General features: G+C 35.2%; 1 protein-coding gene across 1 annotated transcript; it reads left to right on the top strand.

Moving 5' to 3' along the window:
- Positions 1 to 5,145: 5,145 nt before the first annotated feature.
- Positions 5,146 to 17,151, top strand: LOC126699071 (cyclic nucleotide-gated ion channel 1-like). Its single transcript, XM_050396626.1, has 8 exons — positions 5,146 to 5,300; positions 7,421 to 7,502; positions 8,531 to 8,570; positions 8,680 to 9,127; positions 12,741 to 12,947; positions 14,164 to 14,447; positions 15,590 to 15,701; positions 16,697 to 17,151. The coding sequence occupies exons 1-8, from the start codon at positions 5,268 to 5,270 to the stop codon at positions 16,931 to 16,933; spliced, it is 1,443 nt and encodes a 480-aa protein (XP_050252583.1). The 5' UTR covers positions 5,146 to 5,267; the 3' UTR covers positions 16,934 to 17,151.
- The last annotated feature ends 1,669 nt before the right edge of the window (positions 17,152 to 18,820 follow it).

Raw genomic sequence — 18,820 nt, 5'->3', positions numbered from 1 at the left:
AACCGGAACCTCCAACTGATTTCAAGAATATCTTAAATATTTTCTTTGCAACGATAAGTGTGTGGCAAGAACTATGACTTTAGTTTCTTCATTAATTTATGTTTAGATCTACTTTAATATCTTTAGTACAGTAAAATCGAGAGAATTAGGTTTTGCAACCTTTTTGTACAATTAAGTGCTCTTTCTCACTTGTTTTAGTCAATCCTATGCTATTTTAAGACACCTATATAATGGCACAATGTGACAAAATTAGACTAAAGGACTACATTTAATAAAAGTAAAAATTATAGGACTAAAATGAATAAATAAGAAGTTATAAGACTGGATTGAATTTTGGATAAAGTTAGAGGGAACAATTTGTAATTTATATCATTCTAATTAATTATTATTTTACTTTGTATTATTATAGATATACATCAATCATGGAATGCCAAGAGGAAAAGAAATGGAATGAACATGTTAATTACTACTCATTGTTTAGAATGATTTAAATTTTGTGTGATCTGGGTGTTAACTTGTGTGAATCTACACATAATCTATTCAAAAAATCTTAACACAATCTGCTCAACCCAGATTTTTTAGAAATGGATAAGTGTGTGTCTATATATATATATAAAAACTTTGTTGATATTGAAATTTGAAATCAATGGTTTAATTTTAAACTTATAAAAAGTTAAAATTTCAAAAATTTGTAAACTAGCATACAACTATATATGAAATATAACTGTAGGGACACGATTATTCACAACCCAAGAATGATATTGGGCTCGTATGTAAAGGGCCCAAACAATATAATTTGTAGAGTGTGGGTTTGAAAGACTGGACCTTGGTCACTGGTCAGCGGTCTAGTCGTGGCTTTTATGGAAGCTTATATGAGGGTGGGCTTGGCTTAACTAGCTAAGCCTTACATCGATGCGGCTTGTAGGGTTTAAGTCCTCGGACTACGTCCAAGGAGCATAGTATCTTTCCCCTTCTCCCTTTTGTAGGATTTATCCTCTTTTTGGGATCCCCTTCTCCCTTGGCTCTCTTTCCCTTTTATACTAGTGTTTACTTCCCGTTTAGTGTCCACGTGTAAGTTTTGCTTTTTGGGATAAAGACCCGTCCTATCAATCCATACATAGAGTGGTTGGGGGTGGTTGGAAAAGTTAAACAGCATGGTCTGGAGTATGGGTCTGTCAGATGCAATCCATACTCACAGTCTTCATCTCCAGTGCAATCCATCCTTAGAGCAATATGTTTGAGGCATGGGTGGGGGTGAAGGAACCACACCTGCTCCAGGGGCACCGGATCCTTTCGAGACTCAAGGTGGTGCGGTCTGGACGAGGGAGACACAGACTCAAGACAATCCTCCGCTTTCACAAGATGGGGGTGATATCTCTACCTCTTTCAGCCAAAATTCGAAGCAGGTACTGGTCGCATCAGATTCTTGGTGCGACAGCAGTAAGGTTTTCCGTCATCAGCGCCATCCGCTCTATCGCGAGCGTGGCTAACATGGAGGCTCATCAACTTCCTGTGTGGCCACCTGCGAATACCCCGCTCCCTGCACCTTTTCTTCAAAGGTGCTAGCCTCACGTTAGGTTCTTTTGCTGCCTGAGTTATGGGCATGTAAAAGTACTGAGGAATGGTTTCCTTAGACAACATTTTGGAACGGCTGCATCCCTCTTCTCTGCACCTCTTCTTCTGCTTTTTCTTCATTCCCTTGTACCTTTTCTTTTTGCTTATGTAGTTAGTTTTTAGTATAAGCTTATTCAAGCTCCTTCATTGTACGTTGTACTATTTCTTTGTCTTAATAAAAGATGAATTTGTTTCCTTCTAAATACTTTTCTTTTCTACAGCAATTACTTTGTGAATGGGTATGCTACATGTGTATTTTCTTTTAATGATACTTAGGACAGGAAACCTTGTTAACAAAAAGCTATTAATTTGAACTTATCAACATTATCAAATATAATAATGCTAACCCACAGTAGATTAAACTTATAAGACTAACCGAGATAACAGCTGAGTGCTCCGTAATGCGTGTGAGGTAGCCGTCCGAGAATGAGAAACTCAAAATAAACCATCCGAGAGGGTTGCCGAGTAGTGAGGGACTTTAGCCGTGTTTTTGATAACACCTGGCCCCATCACAATCGCATTAGTTCCCTTGTTATTGAGGATCCGAGGATAAATTGGGGATTCCATTCGGTCTAGGGATTAACCCAACTATTAATGGGTAACTCCTCCATGGGATAGAGTCTGAGGGTCATACAATGTCCAGGTTGTGTCCAGAACCTTTATTTATTTATTTATTTTTTTTTTTTAGGTAATTGGTTTCCCCATAGGCTTGAGTCCGAGGACCATACAACGCCTTGGTTCTGTCCAAAACTTGTATTTTTTCTTTTAAGTAGTTGGCTTCCCCATAGGCTTGAGTCCGAGGACCATACAAGGCCTTGGTTCTGTCTAAAACTTGTATTTTTTCTTTTAAGTAGTTGGTTTCCCCATAGGCTTGAGTCCGAGAACCATACAAGGCCTTGGTTCTGTCCAAAACTTGTATTTTTTCTTCCAAAACTTGTATTTTTTTCTTTTAAGTAGTTGGTTTCCCCATAAGCTTGAGTCCGAGGACCATACAAGGCCTTGGTTTTGTCCAAAACTTGTATTTTTTCCTTTAAGTAGTTGGTTTCCCCATAGGCTTGAGTCCGAGGACCATACAAGGCCTTGGTTCTGTCCAAAACTTGTATTTTTTCTTTTAAGTAGTTGGTTTCCCCATAGGCTTGAGTCCGAGGACCATACAAGGTCTTGGTTCTGTCCAAAACTTGTATTTTTTCCTTTAAGTAGTTGGTTTCCCCATAGGCTTGAGTCCGAGGACCATACAAGGCCTTGGTTCTGTCCAAAACTTGTATTTTTTCCTTTAAGTAGTTGGTTTCCCCATAGGCTTGAGTCCGAGGACCATACAAGGCCTTGGTTCTGTCCAAAACTTGTATTTTTTCTTTTAAATAGTTGGTTTCTCCATAGGCTTGAGTCCGAGGACCATACAAGGCCTTGGTTCTGTCCAAAACTTGTATTTTTTCTTATTTTCGAATATTAGCCCCTCGGCCAAGGTGGGGGGCGTTAGCTTGATGTTGGAAGCCCCTAGAGCTGCCCGTGCCATTGACACTGCGAGGCGTAGCCCTTAGCGGAAATTTATGTCGGAACAACAACAGCGTGCTGCTGGAAATGAAGGAGCTTTCGTCGACCCTTGCTTGACAGAGGCTTGACTCCACCGCCACCTGTGCCAACGCGCAAGCCTCCCCACAGACGGCGCCAATTGTAGGGACACGATTATTCACGACCCAAGAATGACATTGGGCTCGTATGTAAAGGGCCCGAACAATATAATTTGTAGAGTGTGGGCTTGAAAGGCTGGACCTTGGTCACTGGTCAGCGGTCTAGTCGTGGCTTTTATGGAAGCTTATATGAGAGTGGGCTTGGCTTGACTAGCTAAGCCTTACATCGATGCGGCTTGTAGGGTTGAAGTCCTCAGACGTAGTCCGAGGAGCATAGTATCCTTCCCCTTCTCCCTTTTGTAGGATTTATCCTCTTTTTGGGATCCCCTTCTCCCTTGACTCTTTTTCCCTTTTCTACTAGTGTTTACTTCCCGTTTAGTGTCCACGTGTAAGTTTTGCTTTTTGGGGTAAAGACCCGTCCTATCAATTCATACATAGAGTGGTTGGGGGTGGTTGGAAAAGTTAAATAGTATGGTCTGGAGTATGGGCCTGTCAGATGCAGGGTTCCATACTACGGTGTTGGCAGCTTCCTCCCTTGTATTGCCCCTGTACTGAGTTTGTCCTTTTCTTCAGGCGTTTTGTGAGATGCCGAGCATAAGATCGTCCTCGACCATATATTTGGGCCTTTTTTGGATTTTTACTTCGCGTCCTCGGAAATCATTCTCCTTGGCTTGGATCTTGGGCCCTATTATGAAGTGGGCCGGGACCACAAATTCTCGGGCCCCACAATAACAATTCCTCAAAACAAACAAGAGCCCCAGCTCTTTAATAATCCGGAATCTCCTTCCTACCAACCCGAACCCCATCCTCAATATTCAGACCCCTTTCAGCTTGTCTCGCCAATGTAGCATCATGATATTCTCTCCCACTCGCAACATCCACACTATTATAGCCACCACCACCACTGCCGGCACCAAAGTTCTTAGATTGAAAGCCAATCTCCCTTTCGGGCGACCTAGCTGCCTCAACATCACCCTGATAAGGGGCCGGTTGCTTCGATTGCCATCTACCCGAAGACACCTTATCAAGTGCACTAGCATGAGCAAACTTGGAAACAGCATTTTGTCTGGCCAATGCAGCTTGCTGCACCGGCTCATTAACCCCCATTGCCTCTTTCTTGGCTGCCCACACATTCGTATAACCCCCACTATTCCCACCTAAATTCTGCGAACTAACCCTAACAACACTACTCGCCTCATTTGCCTACTCGAAAAACTCCCACTCGGCCCATACTCGGGTTTCAGCTCAACACGGGCAGACGGGACCCGAATATTATCATCACTAATATAGAAAATGTTGTGAAATTTTGTATCTATTGCTTATTTTTTTTAAAGTGCTACATTCACAATATTTTTATAACAAATCCTAGTTGTTTGGTTATTATTAGTTCTAATTTAAACCAAGAGAGTCAATTTCATACTGTAGGCTATTTTTGTTTGGCCAGAATATCAGTTAATATCGGTATACTGTTTCAAAATTACTACTATTTATATATTTCTGTACGTAATATATATATTTGTTTGTATTATTTAGGTAAGAATGAATATAAAATTTTATGTTCATTAATGTAAAATTTAAAATTCACATACTTTAAAAGTTTACATATTAGCTTTAGTACATAACCAAAATATTAGATTAAATAAAATACGTATCAATCAAGCAAAATTATTATAATAATGTATAAATATGTATATATACATCAGTAGATGTGCCTGGTACCTATTTAATGAAATAAAAAGAAAGTACAGGGGCAAAACAAAAATTTAAGAGCATTAGGCCCCGTGGTTGGTGGAAATGAATTGATACTAAAGGCAAGTTTGAAAAATATCCAAAACTTTTGGGTATTTCATTTCATTTATTCACACCAGTATTCACTATTCAGTACAGTGGACAAAACAAGGAAATATAAAAAAGAAGAGTACAGAGTCAAGGAGAACGAAGAAAGAAGAAAGAAAAAAGAAAAATGAAAAAAAAAACGAAGAAGAAGAAGAAGCAGCGGCAGTGGGGGAAAAGTTGCTCCACGACATGGTATCGTTCAGAAACGACGGCGACATTGTGGTGAGTGGTGTGACAGCAATGACTGGTTTTTGGTTTCTTTTCTTCTTCTTTTTGTTTTTTTTTATCAATTTTTTTTTGGTACCAGCCCGGATTAGATTTACCGGCCGAAATGGCTGATATTCACCAGTAAGAGCGGTATAGTCTGGTAATTTGGGTGGTACGAATCAATGGTCTTTCTGTACCGTTTGACTGACCGGTAGCATGTATATCGGTTGTACTGACCGGTATGGTACGATACGATATTCACTCTATTGATTTCAAATTATTTTTTATAATAGTCAATAATAATTACCACTTAAAATTTATTTTTAATAATATTATAGGCATAATTTTTTTTTCCTTTATTTTTTATTTTTTATTTGATAAAAAATATTATTTTATTTATTAGTTAATAATTAAGCTACTGTTACAATTAAATAAATAACCTTTTTATTAAAATTGATTTTTTTTTTATTTTTTTATTTTTACTTTTGAAAGCCTCATTTTGCCTATACTATTAGAGTTGTCCCCTCATTTACTTATATCATAGAGTCGGTCCTGTGTAGTGCTTACGCGTGTATTCAATCATTATATTTTGAGAGGCAAACATCCAAAAGGTTAAAAGCACTTAGGGTGAGTAAAATTTTAATTTATACCTAGGGTGACAACCAAATCTCTAATATCAAATTGACCTGTACACTCATACTTACCCACTAAACGAAATTTTAGTCCCTAGATCTCTACCTAGAAAATGTTGTCTTCCAACTCTCACACACACTACAAAGGCTATGCCACCACTTTATTGGTAAGAACTGGCATAGTACCTTATTTCTTTTCTTTTCAATGTGAGACTGAATTTTTAATTAAGATTACTATTCTTATCGATGTGGGACTAACACTCCAAAATGAATTAACACACCTCCTTATTCTTCTTCTAATTAAAGTGCGATTTCAAAAGAAACCTCCGAACTTATTCTTTCATGGACTGGATTTTAAGCCATTCAGTTTGAGGGGATGTTATAGACATGGGTTAAAGGCCAAATCCCATTATATCATATTGTCTTAGTCTTTATTATTATTTTATCCTAGTTTTAACTGATTATTTTACAGTAGTTTGACACAATACAATAATGCTAGTTTCAGTTAAGCCCTTTTGTTCTGGATGTGTACTTGGTGGGAAAGGGTCCGACTGAAGTGTATATCTGGTAAACGTTGAAGAATCAAAGTCCTTCACCGTTTGTTTGTTTTCGCCCTATTATCTAATTCGTTTTCTAAAAGAGAAAAGGAAAGAATAAATGTCAAACTTATGTTCAGATGGAGGGTTTATCCACGACAAAAGCAATGGGTTCTCGAGAATCATTTTTTTGTTACATAGAGCTTTGGAGTTTCTGTAACTTTTCTTCTCATTCCCATTCACACAGGTTGACTCTTGTATTTTAACAAAATAAAATATTATATAATCACTAAACAATATTTTATTTGAACTTGAAATTAGGGTAATGTCAGCAATGATTCCGTTTACTTGTAAGTCCATTCCTTAGAAAATTGAGTCCAAGTTGGCTGCCATTGCCGTCCTTCGTGGACAGACAAGATAATCGCACGAGTTTCTAGTTAAAAAATGAGGAGAGTTGTTAGCTTGTGAAACAAAAGCTAAAACATCATGAAGGTTTTATGGCCAACTAGTAATCATGAGGATTTATTCAAACTTGTTTCTTTCAATTTCTTACCTTTTATATCCTTAGTTCCCATTTGCACTTGCAATTTTCAGGTCAAGTCAATTAGAAAATTGCAGAATATACGTACTTTTATATATTTATCACGATTTTATTTTGCTACAATTTTGTGAAGTTGGGTTTTTTTTTTTTTTTTTTTTTTTTTTTTTTTTTTTGAATGTTTACACTATCAAGTTGAACTGGCTGTGTGAACTTCGGAATATAAATTAACAGTTCATCGGTTGGTAAGAAAAACAATACAATACTATTATTTAGTGAAATACCTGTGGAAGAGACTATCTTCAATTGTTTACTACTAGTAATTACTTACTAATTAAGAGGACGACAAGAGTTTCCTCTGCATCACCTGGAAGTTTCCTTTGCATTACCTGGAAACTTCATCTGCACACCTTTAAAATCCAATTTCAGCGACTCTTCGCCTTCTCCAAATCCTGCTGGTCTCTCTTGCTCCGCCTTGTAAAGTGCCTTCATAACTACTCAACTTTACCAGGTTAGATTCTGTCATATAAATTCTCATTCTCTTATTTCTGCGGGGGGATACTTCTTTAGAGAACTATTTGAAATTGTTGTTTTCATTGACATTCCGAAAGCAATCGGACAGTGTTTATAATTTTTATTTCATTTTTTGGGGTTCATTTTACCAATTAAATTATGCTTAAGTCTTGCAATTTTTATTAAGATAGGTGTAATTAATTTTATAAAAATCTTTGCTTCTTGATCTTTATATGGTTTTTTTTTTTTTTTTTTTTTTTGAACTTCTTTATATGGTTTCTTACCATATATAAATAAACCCCATACAATCCACCAAATAGTTTAATATAATATGATTTTTTTAGTTTTTAGTTTTTTGTTTAAATATTTTTTTTTGGACTGAAAAAGGTAGAATGGGTATGTTTTAGTGAACAAAAAGTACAAAAGTATAAGAAAGGGTCCTAAAGCCACCCAGAGCTGCGTCACTAGCTTAGCAACAGGACAAAAATGAAACATTATTAAAAGCTACATGTAGCCTACTGTGTTTGTTGATTAGCCTAACAGTTTTTTGTTTAAATATGAAATTTGATAATAATGATAATTATAGTTTATTAATAAACATTTATTATGGTTATGTTTGTAGATAGAACTATAAAAAAAATAACATTAGGTATTTATTATGATTGTATTTATATATGGAATTATATATTCTACTAATTTATAAGTAATAGATTTTAAATTTAATTAAAAAAATATATATTAAAATAATAAGATGTAAAATTATTATAACTCAAAAGTTGATATGACACTGCATTTTAAGATTAACTAAAACTCAAAAGGGTCTCAATTTATATATGACAGCTTCACAGGCTAGCCAAAAAGAAAAGTCTTTGGGTGCCTAGTGCGGAGAAATTGCACTTAGAGCAAATGGAAATGGGTATATATTGTCTAATCTGTTTCACAATATTTGCAGGGATCAAAATTTCACCTGTAAATTTAGTTGGGGTCTATAGTTCAGAGACTGATTCTTTGTTTTGTACAATATAGTTATGAGTAACCGGGGGAGTCCGCAAGAGAATGGTGAAAGGTTAGTTTCTTAATTTGATGTTTAATTTACTCACCCCATAGATAGTACTATAGTAGATAAGAATAAATCACTAACTTATAATTTTATGTTTGCCATATTTTTGTGTCAGTATGAATCGGGAAACTGAGAATGAAGACTCAGGGAATATTAATGGACCAGAACATGAAGCTGCTGAATTGCAACATTCCAATAATGATAATCATGAGGGTGAAAGAATAACTAAAAGGATAATTCTTAGACATGTATGGAATTATCTCTTCCTATTCTCTTGTGTGATTGCAGCGATTGTGGATCCTTTATTCTTTTACATCCCTGTGATCAATGATAGTAAGAGGTGCCTTTTGTTGGAAAAAAAGTTGTGGACTGCCGTTTTTGTTTTTCGGATGGTCACCGATGTCATTTACCTTGTTCATATTGCTTTGTGGCCGTGGATGGACTTCAAGATCTGTGAAAAAACTAGGTCAAATATTTGCTGTTCTAATACTACCGTTTTTGCAAGTGTTCGGAGATGCTTCTCCTTCCTAATCGACGTTTTTGTTGTTCTTCCCGTCCCACAGGTAAGAGCAGCTTTCTTCAACTAAATTTGTTTTTCTATGGCCACAACATTATTCCACCACATTTTCACTACATAATTGCATTGAGTTGAGTTGTTCCTTCTATTGTCATTTGTTCTTTCAAATTAAAAACTCCAGCCTTTCAAAAATTTTAAATGTCTTCAATTTAAATTTTTTAATTTTTTTTTTTTTTTTTTTTTTTTTGCCCTCGAGTATTTTTAGGACACCTTGTCCATTTTTCAAAGTAATACTGTGCAAAGAGTGCGTATTCCTATTTCCTTGGTGACGTTTTTAGTTGTTATATATATAGATTATAGAGAAAAAAAGAAAAAAGAAGTAATACATATCAATTGTCTCAGGTTATTAAAATCACATTCCTGGTTTGTAGAATCCATGGTTTTGAAATCCGAACCGGACTAGTTAACCGGAACCGCCTATTTGGATGGTTCTTTTAACTTCAAAACCCGCTCTACACAAAAAAATCTAGTGAACTGTTTGAACTGAGGTCAAACCACCTGGGTTTGAGAAGTGTGACCGGGTCTCACGGTTCAGGCTAAAGCTTAAAAAAAAAAAAAAAAAAACCTCAATTCATCTCCGGTGAAACTGAGCTGTTTGTGCCGTTTTCTGTGCTTATCTGGGATGCACGGACTCGGCTCCGGACCCAGCGCACCCGCGTCCGACGCGGCGGGACGCGGCGACGCGGGAGGGACGCCGCAGACCGCGCGTCCGTGCCGCGTCATGCCGCGTCGTGCCACGTGGATTTCCAGACTCGCGCCGACGCGGCTCAAATCGGCTCCGACTCTCGCCGATTCGGCTCCGATGCACGCCGATTCGCGCCGAACCGGACGGATTTGCGCCGATTCGGGCCAAATCGGATCGTATCGGCGTGTTTCGGCCGGAAAAAAGCAATCGGCCGGTAAGGAAAAAAAAAAAAAAAAAACTTCTGGACTGGACTGACCGGATCTTTGCTTCTTCATGTTCTACCGAGTCGTTCTCTGTTTTCTTTTTCTTTTTTTGAAGTGGTCTGTAACTTCTGTTTCTCTTTTTTTGGTAAGTACAAAAACTCTTTCTTTGGTTTTTTGCCTCTCTGATCAAACGTGAGAGCCACATCTTTATTTCTTTCTTTTTTTTTTTTTTCTTTTTTAATGGGAAGCTACACGTGACTCCGTGAGAGCCTCCTATTTTTTTGTTTTTTTTGTTTTACTTATTATTATCTATTTATTTTATTATTATTATTTCTATACTATTATTATTAATATTATTATTATTATAATATGAGTTTTCTATTATTATTATATAAAAAAGCATGCTTAGTAATATATTAAAAATATTTTTAATAATTTTTTAATCGCCGAGTCCCGCCGCACCCGCACCCACCTTTTTCAAAAATTGCCGAGTCCCGCACCCGTACCCGCACCCGCACCCGAGTCTCGAAACGCACCCATGCTTCATAGGTGCTTATCAACCCCAAATTTGAAATTGCAGTCCCAAAACACACTAAATGGGAAAATTCACATACAATGAGATGAAAAGCACAAACCTTTTCTTCTTTTTCTGCATCTGCGTTTTCTTTGTTCTTCCTCTAGCATTTTCCTTCTTTCTTCTTCTGTCGCTAGTCACTAGTACCCAAAAGCCAAGATTTTTGCTTTTTCAATGAGTTGTCTACCACTATGGTCTATGCATTGACAGACACTACCCTTTCCCATGTGAAAAGTTGGACATGTGGCTACGACTTTGCCTTTCATTTTGGTTTGTAATTTTTTATGAACTTTGCCTTTCAATTCCCACCAATTTGTAATTTCGTATATTTTAATTTATTTATTGCTTTTGTATTGTCAATGTAATTGTAGATTAAAAAATGCTTAAAACATTGTATATATTTATACTGAGTGTATAATGTTGTAAGTATTTATTTAATCTACAATATAAATCTTACCTTCATAGTAAATTGTCAATAGGAGAATGTTAACCAAGCATCGCCTGATGCTGGTTAAGTGTAGAAAAGACAAAAAAAAAATTTGTCAGAAAAAGTCAAAAAAATTCTGAATAATACCTACAAAACTGAAAAAATGACATTGTAGGGACACAAAATCTTTGGCGGCCCAACAACGATGTTGGGCTCGCACGCGGAAAATCCCTCACAATAATATTTGTAGAGAGTGGGCTTGAAAGGCCAGCGTTGGATCACAGGGCGACATTTTGGGCCGGACTACAGGTGAACCAATATGAGATAGAGCTTTGGGCTGGATATTCAGACCCTTCAATCTTGTATCTAGGAGGATTTGGCTCCTCGGATCATGTCCGAGGAGCGTTGGTGCTGTCTCCGGTTACCCGTCGATGGGTTTTTATGTGGTGTCTGGCGTATATTATCCAGACATTCTCTTTCTTCAAGTCTTTCTCAAGAAGCTAGATGGGAGCCCCCCCTCTTGGTCACATAACATTCTCTTTTATACTAGCCTACGTTCGTTGTCCTTCGTCCACGTGTAGGGTCGATCTTTCCAGGACAGATACCTGTCCCATCAGTCTAATCCCTGAATTGTGGGAGATGGTCCATAAAGCCTAAAAATCCGGCTCTGTTAGGTGCGGTGTCATGTCAATGAAGGGTATTAAGGACTATTTTCCTGAGATATTTTCTGATATTTCAAGTTTGTCTGTATCCCATTTTCGTCAATGGGGTTCTGGGTTTTCCGAGGACTGAGCGGTCCTCGGACGCATCTTTGAACCACATCGGGCTCACTATTTTTGGGCTTGGGCCCTGGCCTCCTTTAGTTTGGGACCTGTGGACTCCCTATTAGCGAGCGAGCCGGGCCCATAGACTATTGGGCCCCACAGACATGAATTGTAAAAAAAGACAAAAATTGTGTCAGAAAAAAGTAAAAAATTTTTGTGGTTAACGGGCACCGTGCAGTGCCCATTAACACAACTCTTGTAAATAAATAAGTTTTCTTTTTATTATTATTTTGTTTAACAATTAATAATATTGCGTTGATTTTTGAACACTATAATGGAAGTTGTGGTATGAAAATACATTTGAAAGATGGTCTTTATATTTATTTGGTTTATTTTAGTCAAATTTTATATTTATACTAATTTAATATATTAATTTATATTTTAAATAATTATTAAATTAATTATGATAAACATCATGATTCGATATCAGTTGAACTTCGGTCTGACCTCAAAAACTTTGAACTTCTTTTATTACGGTTCGATGAATGGTCCATGTTTCAAAACCATGGTAAGATTGTGAATCCTATGATCCTAGATTGCAATCCATATTACTCTAAAGTCTAAATTCGTTCATCTAATATAGTTATATATAGTTGAATTGTGTCACATCCTAGAATCGCATGGGATCATGATCTGACGGCAATTATAGCCGATTCTGTCCCACAAGCTCATCTCTACACTGTTTCTCAATATGAGCTTGGGTCCAAAATCCAAATTGATAACTCGTACAGAATTAAGGGGACTAAAGTCACTAAACTATAGTTTTACATTTTCTTTATATTAGCTTTTGTCCTTCGTTTTTAAAAGAAAGTATATTTCCAAATTCTTTTTCTCCTGCTTGACTAGATTTTATCCGTTGAAACTAAACTCCTTGCAATCTATTCAGGTGGTATTTCCATTCATTTTTAAAGAAATGAGAAGCACGAGACCTTCAGAAATAATAAAGTCACTGAACACCCTTGTTCTCTTTCAATATGTGCCTAGAATTCGTCAGATCTACCTATCCTGGAAGAACCTTCCGAGAAATGCTGGCAAACTTGATGGATGGATTAAAGCTTTATTCAATTTCTTTCTGTTCATCCTTGCCAGTCACGTAAGTTTCTTGAGGTACTGAGTTCATATTTATTAAGGTTGAATTATAAAATTTCTCAGTGTTATTAGGCGTATTAATTATAGAACTCATCAAGCCTCAAGAGATATGTACACTAACTTTTTGTTGTAGTGTAACATTAGAGAATGAGAGTTAACACAATTTAGACCTCCATTTTACTGTTAATAGTCAATTTCATGCTAACTATAGATGTAAGCCTGATAAGATCCTTAAGAATCTGACAAGAATTAGCTGAATTCAAGGACAGCCAGCCTCCAAGAATGATGGAAAGTAGATGAAGAGTGAGAAAGAGAGAAAACAGAGCAAACAAGGAAACAATGGAAACAATGTGTTATTTCTTATGCCTAATCAATACAATCCAACCTCCTTATGTACAGAATCCAATGTAACTAAATAATTCTCTAATCCATGAGTACATCTCACTAATCAATGCTTAAACAGTAAATGAGTAACTAACTAACTATCTACAACCCCCTGCTCTTAATGGCCTAACTGACTAATTAACTACCCCTGAAGCCATCACATCAGCAGCCCACGCACCTCACAGCAGACCATGCACCACACAGCAGCAACCCAAGCACCCCAGTGCACACCTCAAGGCCACACAGCTGTACAACACATAACCCTTCAGACACCAATTGCCTTAGCACGTGCCTCCATTTGTAGCCTTGTATCAAAGCCCAATTGTTTAAGTAATTAGCCAATTGACATTATCATGGATATAAACATGGTAGCAAAACCTAAATAAACAATCACACACACACAAGAACACCAAAGTGTTTATGAAGAGGAAAAAAAATCAAGAACCAAGTAAAAAAAACTATTTAGGGCCTATAGCATCAAACTATCCACTAAATAAGAACAGTTGTAGTACACATCACTTACAAAACCAACCAAACTATATGACTATATACTCGAGCCTTCTGCGCTCCTACAAGCAATGGATTCCTTGAATCTTTTCTTCTTGTTAGTCTCCAGATCCACAAATTGAGCCACCAATCGCAAACCAAGTCTCCTTGGTCATTCCAAGGACGTCTTTCAGATATTTTATTCACCACTTAAGGTTTTGGGAAGAATATAACTACTAACTTGATGAATGGTTGTTTTTAGATGCGTGCATATCACCACAACAATAGGAAAAATGTAATAAAACTACAAACTGGATTTAAAGACTTTTAATAACATGTTCGTCTTTCAGGTAATTGGAGCCTTTTGGTACTTTTTTTCTATTCAACGAGAGACAGCTTGCTGGCACTTGGTCTGTGGAAATCTAAGTGGATGTGGAAATTCTTTTAGTTGTGCTAACACTGACAGTTCAGTAAATTACGCATTCCTAGATGATCGTTGCCCAATAAATACACCAAATACAACAAAATTTGATTTTGGAATATTTCTTGAAGCCCTTCAGTCTGGTATTGTGCAATCCTCAAATCTTCCACAAAAATTCTTTTACTGTTTCTGGTGGGGACTACGAAATTTAAGGTTTGCATATACTACACTCCTCTTTAATTTTTCGATCAGTTTGTATTAGACTTCTCCATGTTACATATATACTGCGTTGATTAATTATCAAATCATACCATTCTTTGGTTTCTAACCCTTTTATTTTGTTGGAAAGCGAGTTCTAACGCAATTTCTTTGAAGTAGAGTGTATGTTGTCCTACACATTTCATTTTGAAGTAGGTTTTAAACAAGTCTCATGTACTCTTGATTTAGTATTATTGGCTTATGAAGTTTAAGAAATAACAAAATTTATCATTTATGTCAATTGTGATAGAATGGAAATTCAGCATGTGCATCCACGCGGCTAATTTTTAATTTTAAGAAAAATATTTGCAATTAAAATGTAATAGAAAAATATTTAAAATAAAATTTAATAATTTATTCTTAAATAAATTGTAATTTAAAAAAAAAAAAAAAAAAACCCTTAGAGCACTTGTATCAATGTTTGTATAATAGAATTTCACTCACATCAGTCTATGTAAAATTTTGTAAAATTATAAGATTATTATAGTAACTGTGTAAATTTATTTTGTATTTAATTTTTTATTCCTTTTTATGTATCCCAATGATGAATGAAAAGAGTATATGGTAGATAATTAGATATGGTGTGTTTTGAAAAGTGAATATGTAAAATAAAAAAAATAAGTTCTTATGTTAAAATAAAAAAATAAAAAAAATACAGAAACTAATCAAATGCTCTTATAATTGGTTGAAATTTTTGCTATGAATCTATTAAATTATTTCGATCTGTCATTAGGATGGGAATGTGATCGAGAGGATTAGTCTCTTGGCTTTTGATTCTGATTTTTAGCTTTTTTAAGTCCCACGTATGCGGACCACCTTTATGGGAGAGGGAGCTATATGCATAGGCTAAGACCATTAATAACCGGTGATCTTGATTTTTGTTTCCTTACCATACTTTAAAATGCTTTTACGGTCTTTCTTCATATATCTCCCAAGTATATTCTTCGTCTTATTAATTAACTTATTATTTACCGATAAAGTTTGTACTTTTCTATATATATATATATAATTTTTTTTTTTAGAAAACTTTATTCTTATTACTTTATATATATTCTAGTTAAAATTCTAAGATTAATATGTTTGCCCAATTTTTGCAGTTCTTTTGGTCAAGGCCTTCAAACAAGCAACTATCTCTGGGAAAGTTGCTTTTCAATTTTTATCTCTATCTTGGGCTTGCTGCTATTTTTATATTTCCTTGAAAATTTGAAGGTAAATACTCAATTCTTTCTTCTCTCCTTTTCTTACTAAAAAAGGTTTGAGATTGTAGTGGTGGTGGGGTGGGGTTGTTGATTGTTAGCTGAATTGAGAGGTGGGACTACTCATCTATGATTATGTGAAGATTAGACCAAAAAATCAGCTTCTAAAAAAACTTATTGCCTCAAGCCTGGTCATGCATTCTTTGAAAGGTTAAAAACAAAATAGGTTTTGATTATTTCACATCTTTTATAGTGTCTTCATTGGTATATGTTGTTATATTTCGAGTAAAATATGGACATTTAATCCGAAAGTGTGGACATTGTATAAAGTATTTCACATTTGGTGATACAATGATTGAAAAAAGAAGAAGAAGAAGCTGTAGTTAGTGCAATTGGCCAAACCTACCTCATCAACTTCTAGATAAGTGAGTACCGTTGTTTCCCTAGTTTTGTTTCATTCTTCGTTTTTGGTACTAATCTTGGTACCCTCTTCTTGATCATGCTTTTGTTTTTGTTGAAATATCAGATCCAATTTAATTTGTTGAAACCAAGAAAACGTATATTTAGATTGTGAGATCAATCTTAGTTTCTATGTTCCCCTCAAATGGAAAACAGCATTTCACTCTATAGTTCCCTTGTATGCTCAAGGAGTAGAAACCAAAGCACCCCAATTTCATTCCTCTTCTTCTGCTCTTTTCCCTTTTTATTGCATTAAAAGTGTGACCTAGGATTAGCCTCTTTTATTTTAAGAGAGTTTTAACTTATCGCGTCCGTTCTTGACAATAGTTCTTTATCATCAGACCAAGAAACCAATCAGTTTTTGGTTTAGACAGAGATTGAACCTCAAATCTCTTATACAACCATCAGAGACTTTTCCAATTGAGCTAATTGAAATCCACACCTAGGATTAGTCTTAATTTTAGGGTAACAAATATGTATATACTTTATATAAATATGCTAGATATTGTGAGATTTGATAAATTTAACTTACTAGTGGAACTGGAACAGACTTATATAAAGTTGGCAACTAAAAGCTCAGACAAGAACGGCAAGACATCCAAGGAGGAACACAAAAATAGAAGAGGAAAGAGAGAAGAAAAAAAAGGAAGAGTGAAGATCAATTGGAAAGCAAGGAAGCTGTTTCCATGTTCCCGACCAGACTTGCACCGCAAGAAAGAAAAGTCTTCCCAGTCTAAAGGTACAAGCGATGGGGACGAGATGTTACCGAGTTCATCAGCTACATAAGTCAATTACACCACTGCTCGTTCAAGCTGAGACCTATGTATCATGTTGATCGAGTGTGGGCTATGGAATAATTCTCAACTGGATTTTGATCATTTAATGTACACTAGAAATCGGAAAATAAAATTCTTTTAATCTATTTGAGTGTTGAAATTTGTATTACAATTATTTGCTTTTCTTTCCACCCATAAGATGGATTTCACTGAAAATGTGACTTTTTATTATGTTGTTAATTTGTTATCTACAACTTCAGTCCTGGTTTCCTTAGCTACTACCAAGAAGTGCAGTTGGATGTGAAGACTGCTTATGAGTTGTCTCCCATACATATGCTTCACTTCTTGGAAGTTTATTTATTTATTTATTATTCGGGTTTCTGTTTCTTTGAATATTAATAATTTAATTTTTTTTTCAAGTTTTCATCCCTGATGTTTACATGAATTTCATTGTTTGTTCCAAAACTTAAAAAACAAAAAAAAATCCCTAAACTTTGTGAAGAGTTTATTTTCAATAGTTTTGGGATGATATAGGAAAGAAAAAAAAATTTTGATCCAGTGGCAGCTGTAGGATTATTTTTTAGAGGAGTTAATAAGAAACGTAAATTATATAAAATTTAAAACAAAGGAGAATTTGAATATATTGATATTACCCAAAAAAAAAAACAAACAAACAAAACAAAAACTGAAACACATAAAATTTTATAATTGTTTTTTACAATGTTTCATATTTTGAAATCATACATGATATCTTTATTATCAATCTTACCAGTTACATCTCTTTCATATCCAAACAATCATTCATCCATTAATCTTTCAGTTGATATTTATATTATAAATTTTTTAAGATCTAAATGAGTTTTTTCTAAGATTTAAGATTAACAAATTTCTACTTTTGTTGTTGGGCTTAGTGTTTTTTTTTTTTTTTTTCAAATTAGTTTGTTATTGGGCTTTTTTGTGTTTAAAAGTACCAAAATATTGTTAAGATGATCATAGTAAAACTTATTTCAACTAGGCTTAAAAAAATCTAATATCAAGGTGTTCAAATTTTATTTGAAGTTGGGGGGGGGGGGGGGGGGGGGGAGCAATAAAAAAAAATACAATATTAAAAAATGTTATATATAGTTTTTTTTGGGCCAATTTCAGGGGTTCATTTGAACCCCTTGGGCCCCAAGTGGAGCTGCCCGTGCTTCAATCTTTTTTTTAATAGTTTATGAATGGAAAAAGATATTTTTTAAAGTTTAAGGACAGAAAGCAAAACATTTTCAATAATCTATGAATGAAAAAAAATTTCATGCAAAATTTTGAGAATAAAACAATATTTTATCCTTTTTATAAGAAGAGAAAAAAACAATAAAGAATATGCAATTTGATCGAAATTTGATATATATACTAATAATATAAAAATATGCAATTCAAATGTTAGATTTTCAAAATATATTGTCATGTTAATTTTTTAGTAAGTGTTTAAAGGTTTTTCTTTAAATTAGTTTGGAGAAAAACTTTATCCTTACGTAGCATTGCGCTGCAAGAAATGAATTAAAAATAAGAAATTGTAAGGGAAGTCTTCCCAGTCCAGTATGAGTGACAATGGGGAAAGGGAATTGCCAAGTTAAAAATTGCTTGTTCAAGTTATATACGTAACATGCATCATAATTATGGACTATGGAATTCTCAATTGGATCTTGATTATTTAATGAAGGCTAGAAAGTTAGAAATACAAAATAAAAATTCATTTTCCTAGACTCTATTGGCCCATACAAAACTTACAAGCTTACAGCCTTCAATTATTTGGTTGTTTCATGAATGACAGACCTGTGGTACAATTAAGTGCTCTCTCTCACTTGTTTTAGTCAATCCTATGCTATTTTAAGACGGGTCATTCTACCGTACCCCC

This window comes from Quercus robur, chromosome 9, assembly GCF_932294415.1.
Source record: "Quercus robur chromosome 9, dhQueRobu3.1, whole genome shotgun sequence".
Classification (NCBI taxonomy): domain Eukaryota; kingdom Viridiplantae; phylum Streptophyta; class Magnoliopsida; order Fagales; family Fagaceae; genus Quercus; species Quercus robur.
Note: the sequence above shows the minus strand (reverse complement) of the source record. Positions and strands in the feature narration are given on the sequence as shown.

Coding starts and splice junctions, on each gene's coding strand:
- LOC126699071 (XM_050396626.1), top strand. CDS start 5,268: ATGGTATCGTTCAGAAACGACGGCGACATTGTG. Junction 12,948..14,163: donor TGTTCATCCTTGCCAGTCAC/GTAAGTTTCTTG, acceptor TTCGTCTTTCAG/GTAATTGGAGCCTTTTGGTA. Junction 14,448..15,589: donor TGGGGACTACGAAATTTAAG/GTTTGCATATAC, acceptor CAATTTTTGCAG/TTCTTTTGGTCAAGGCCTTC.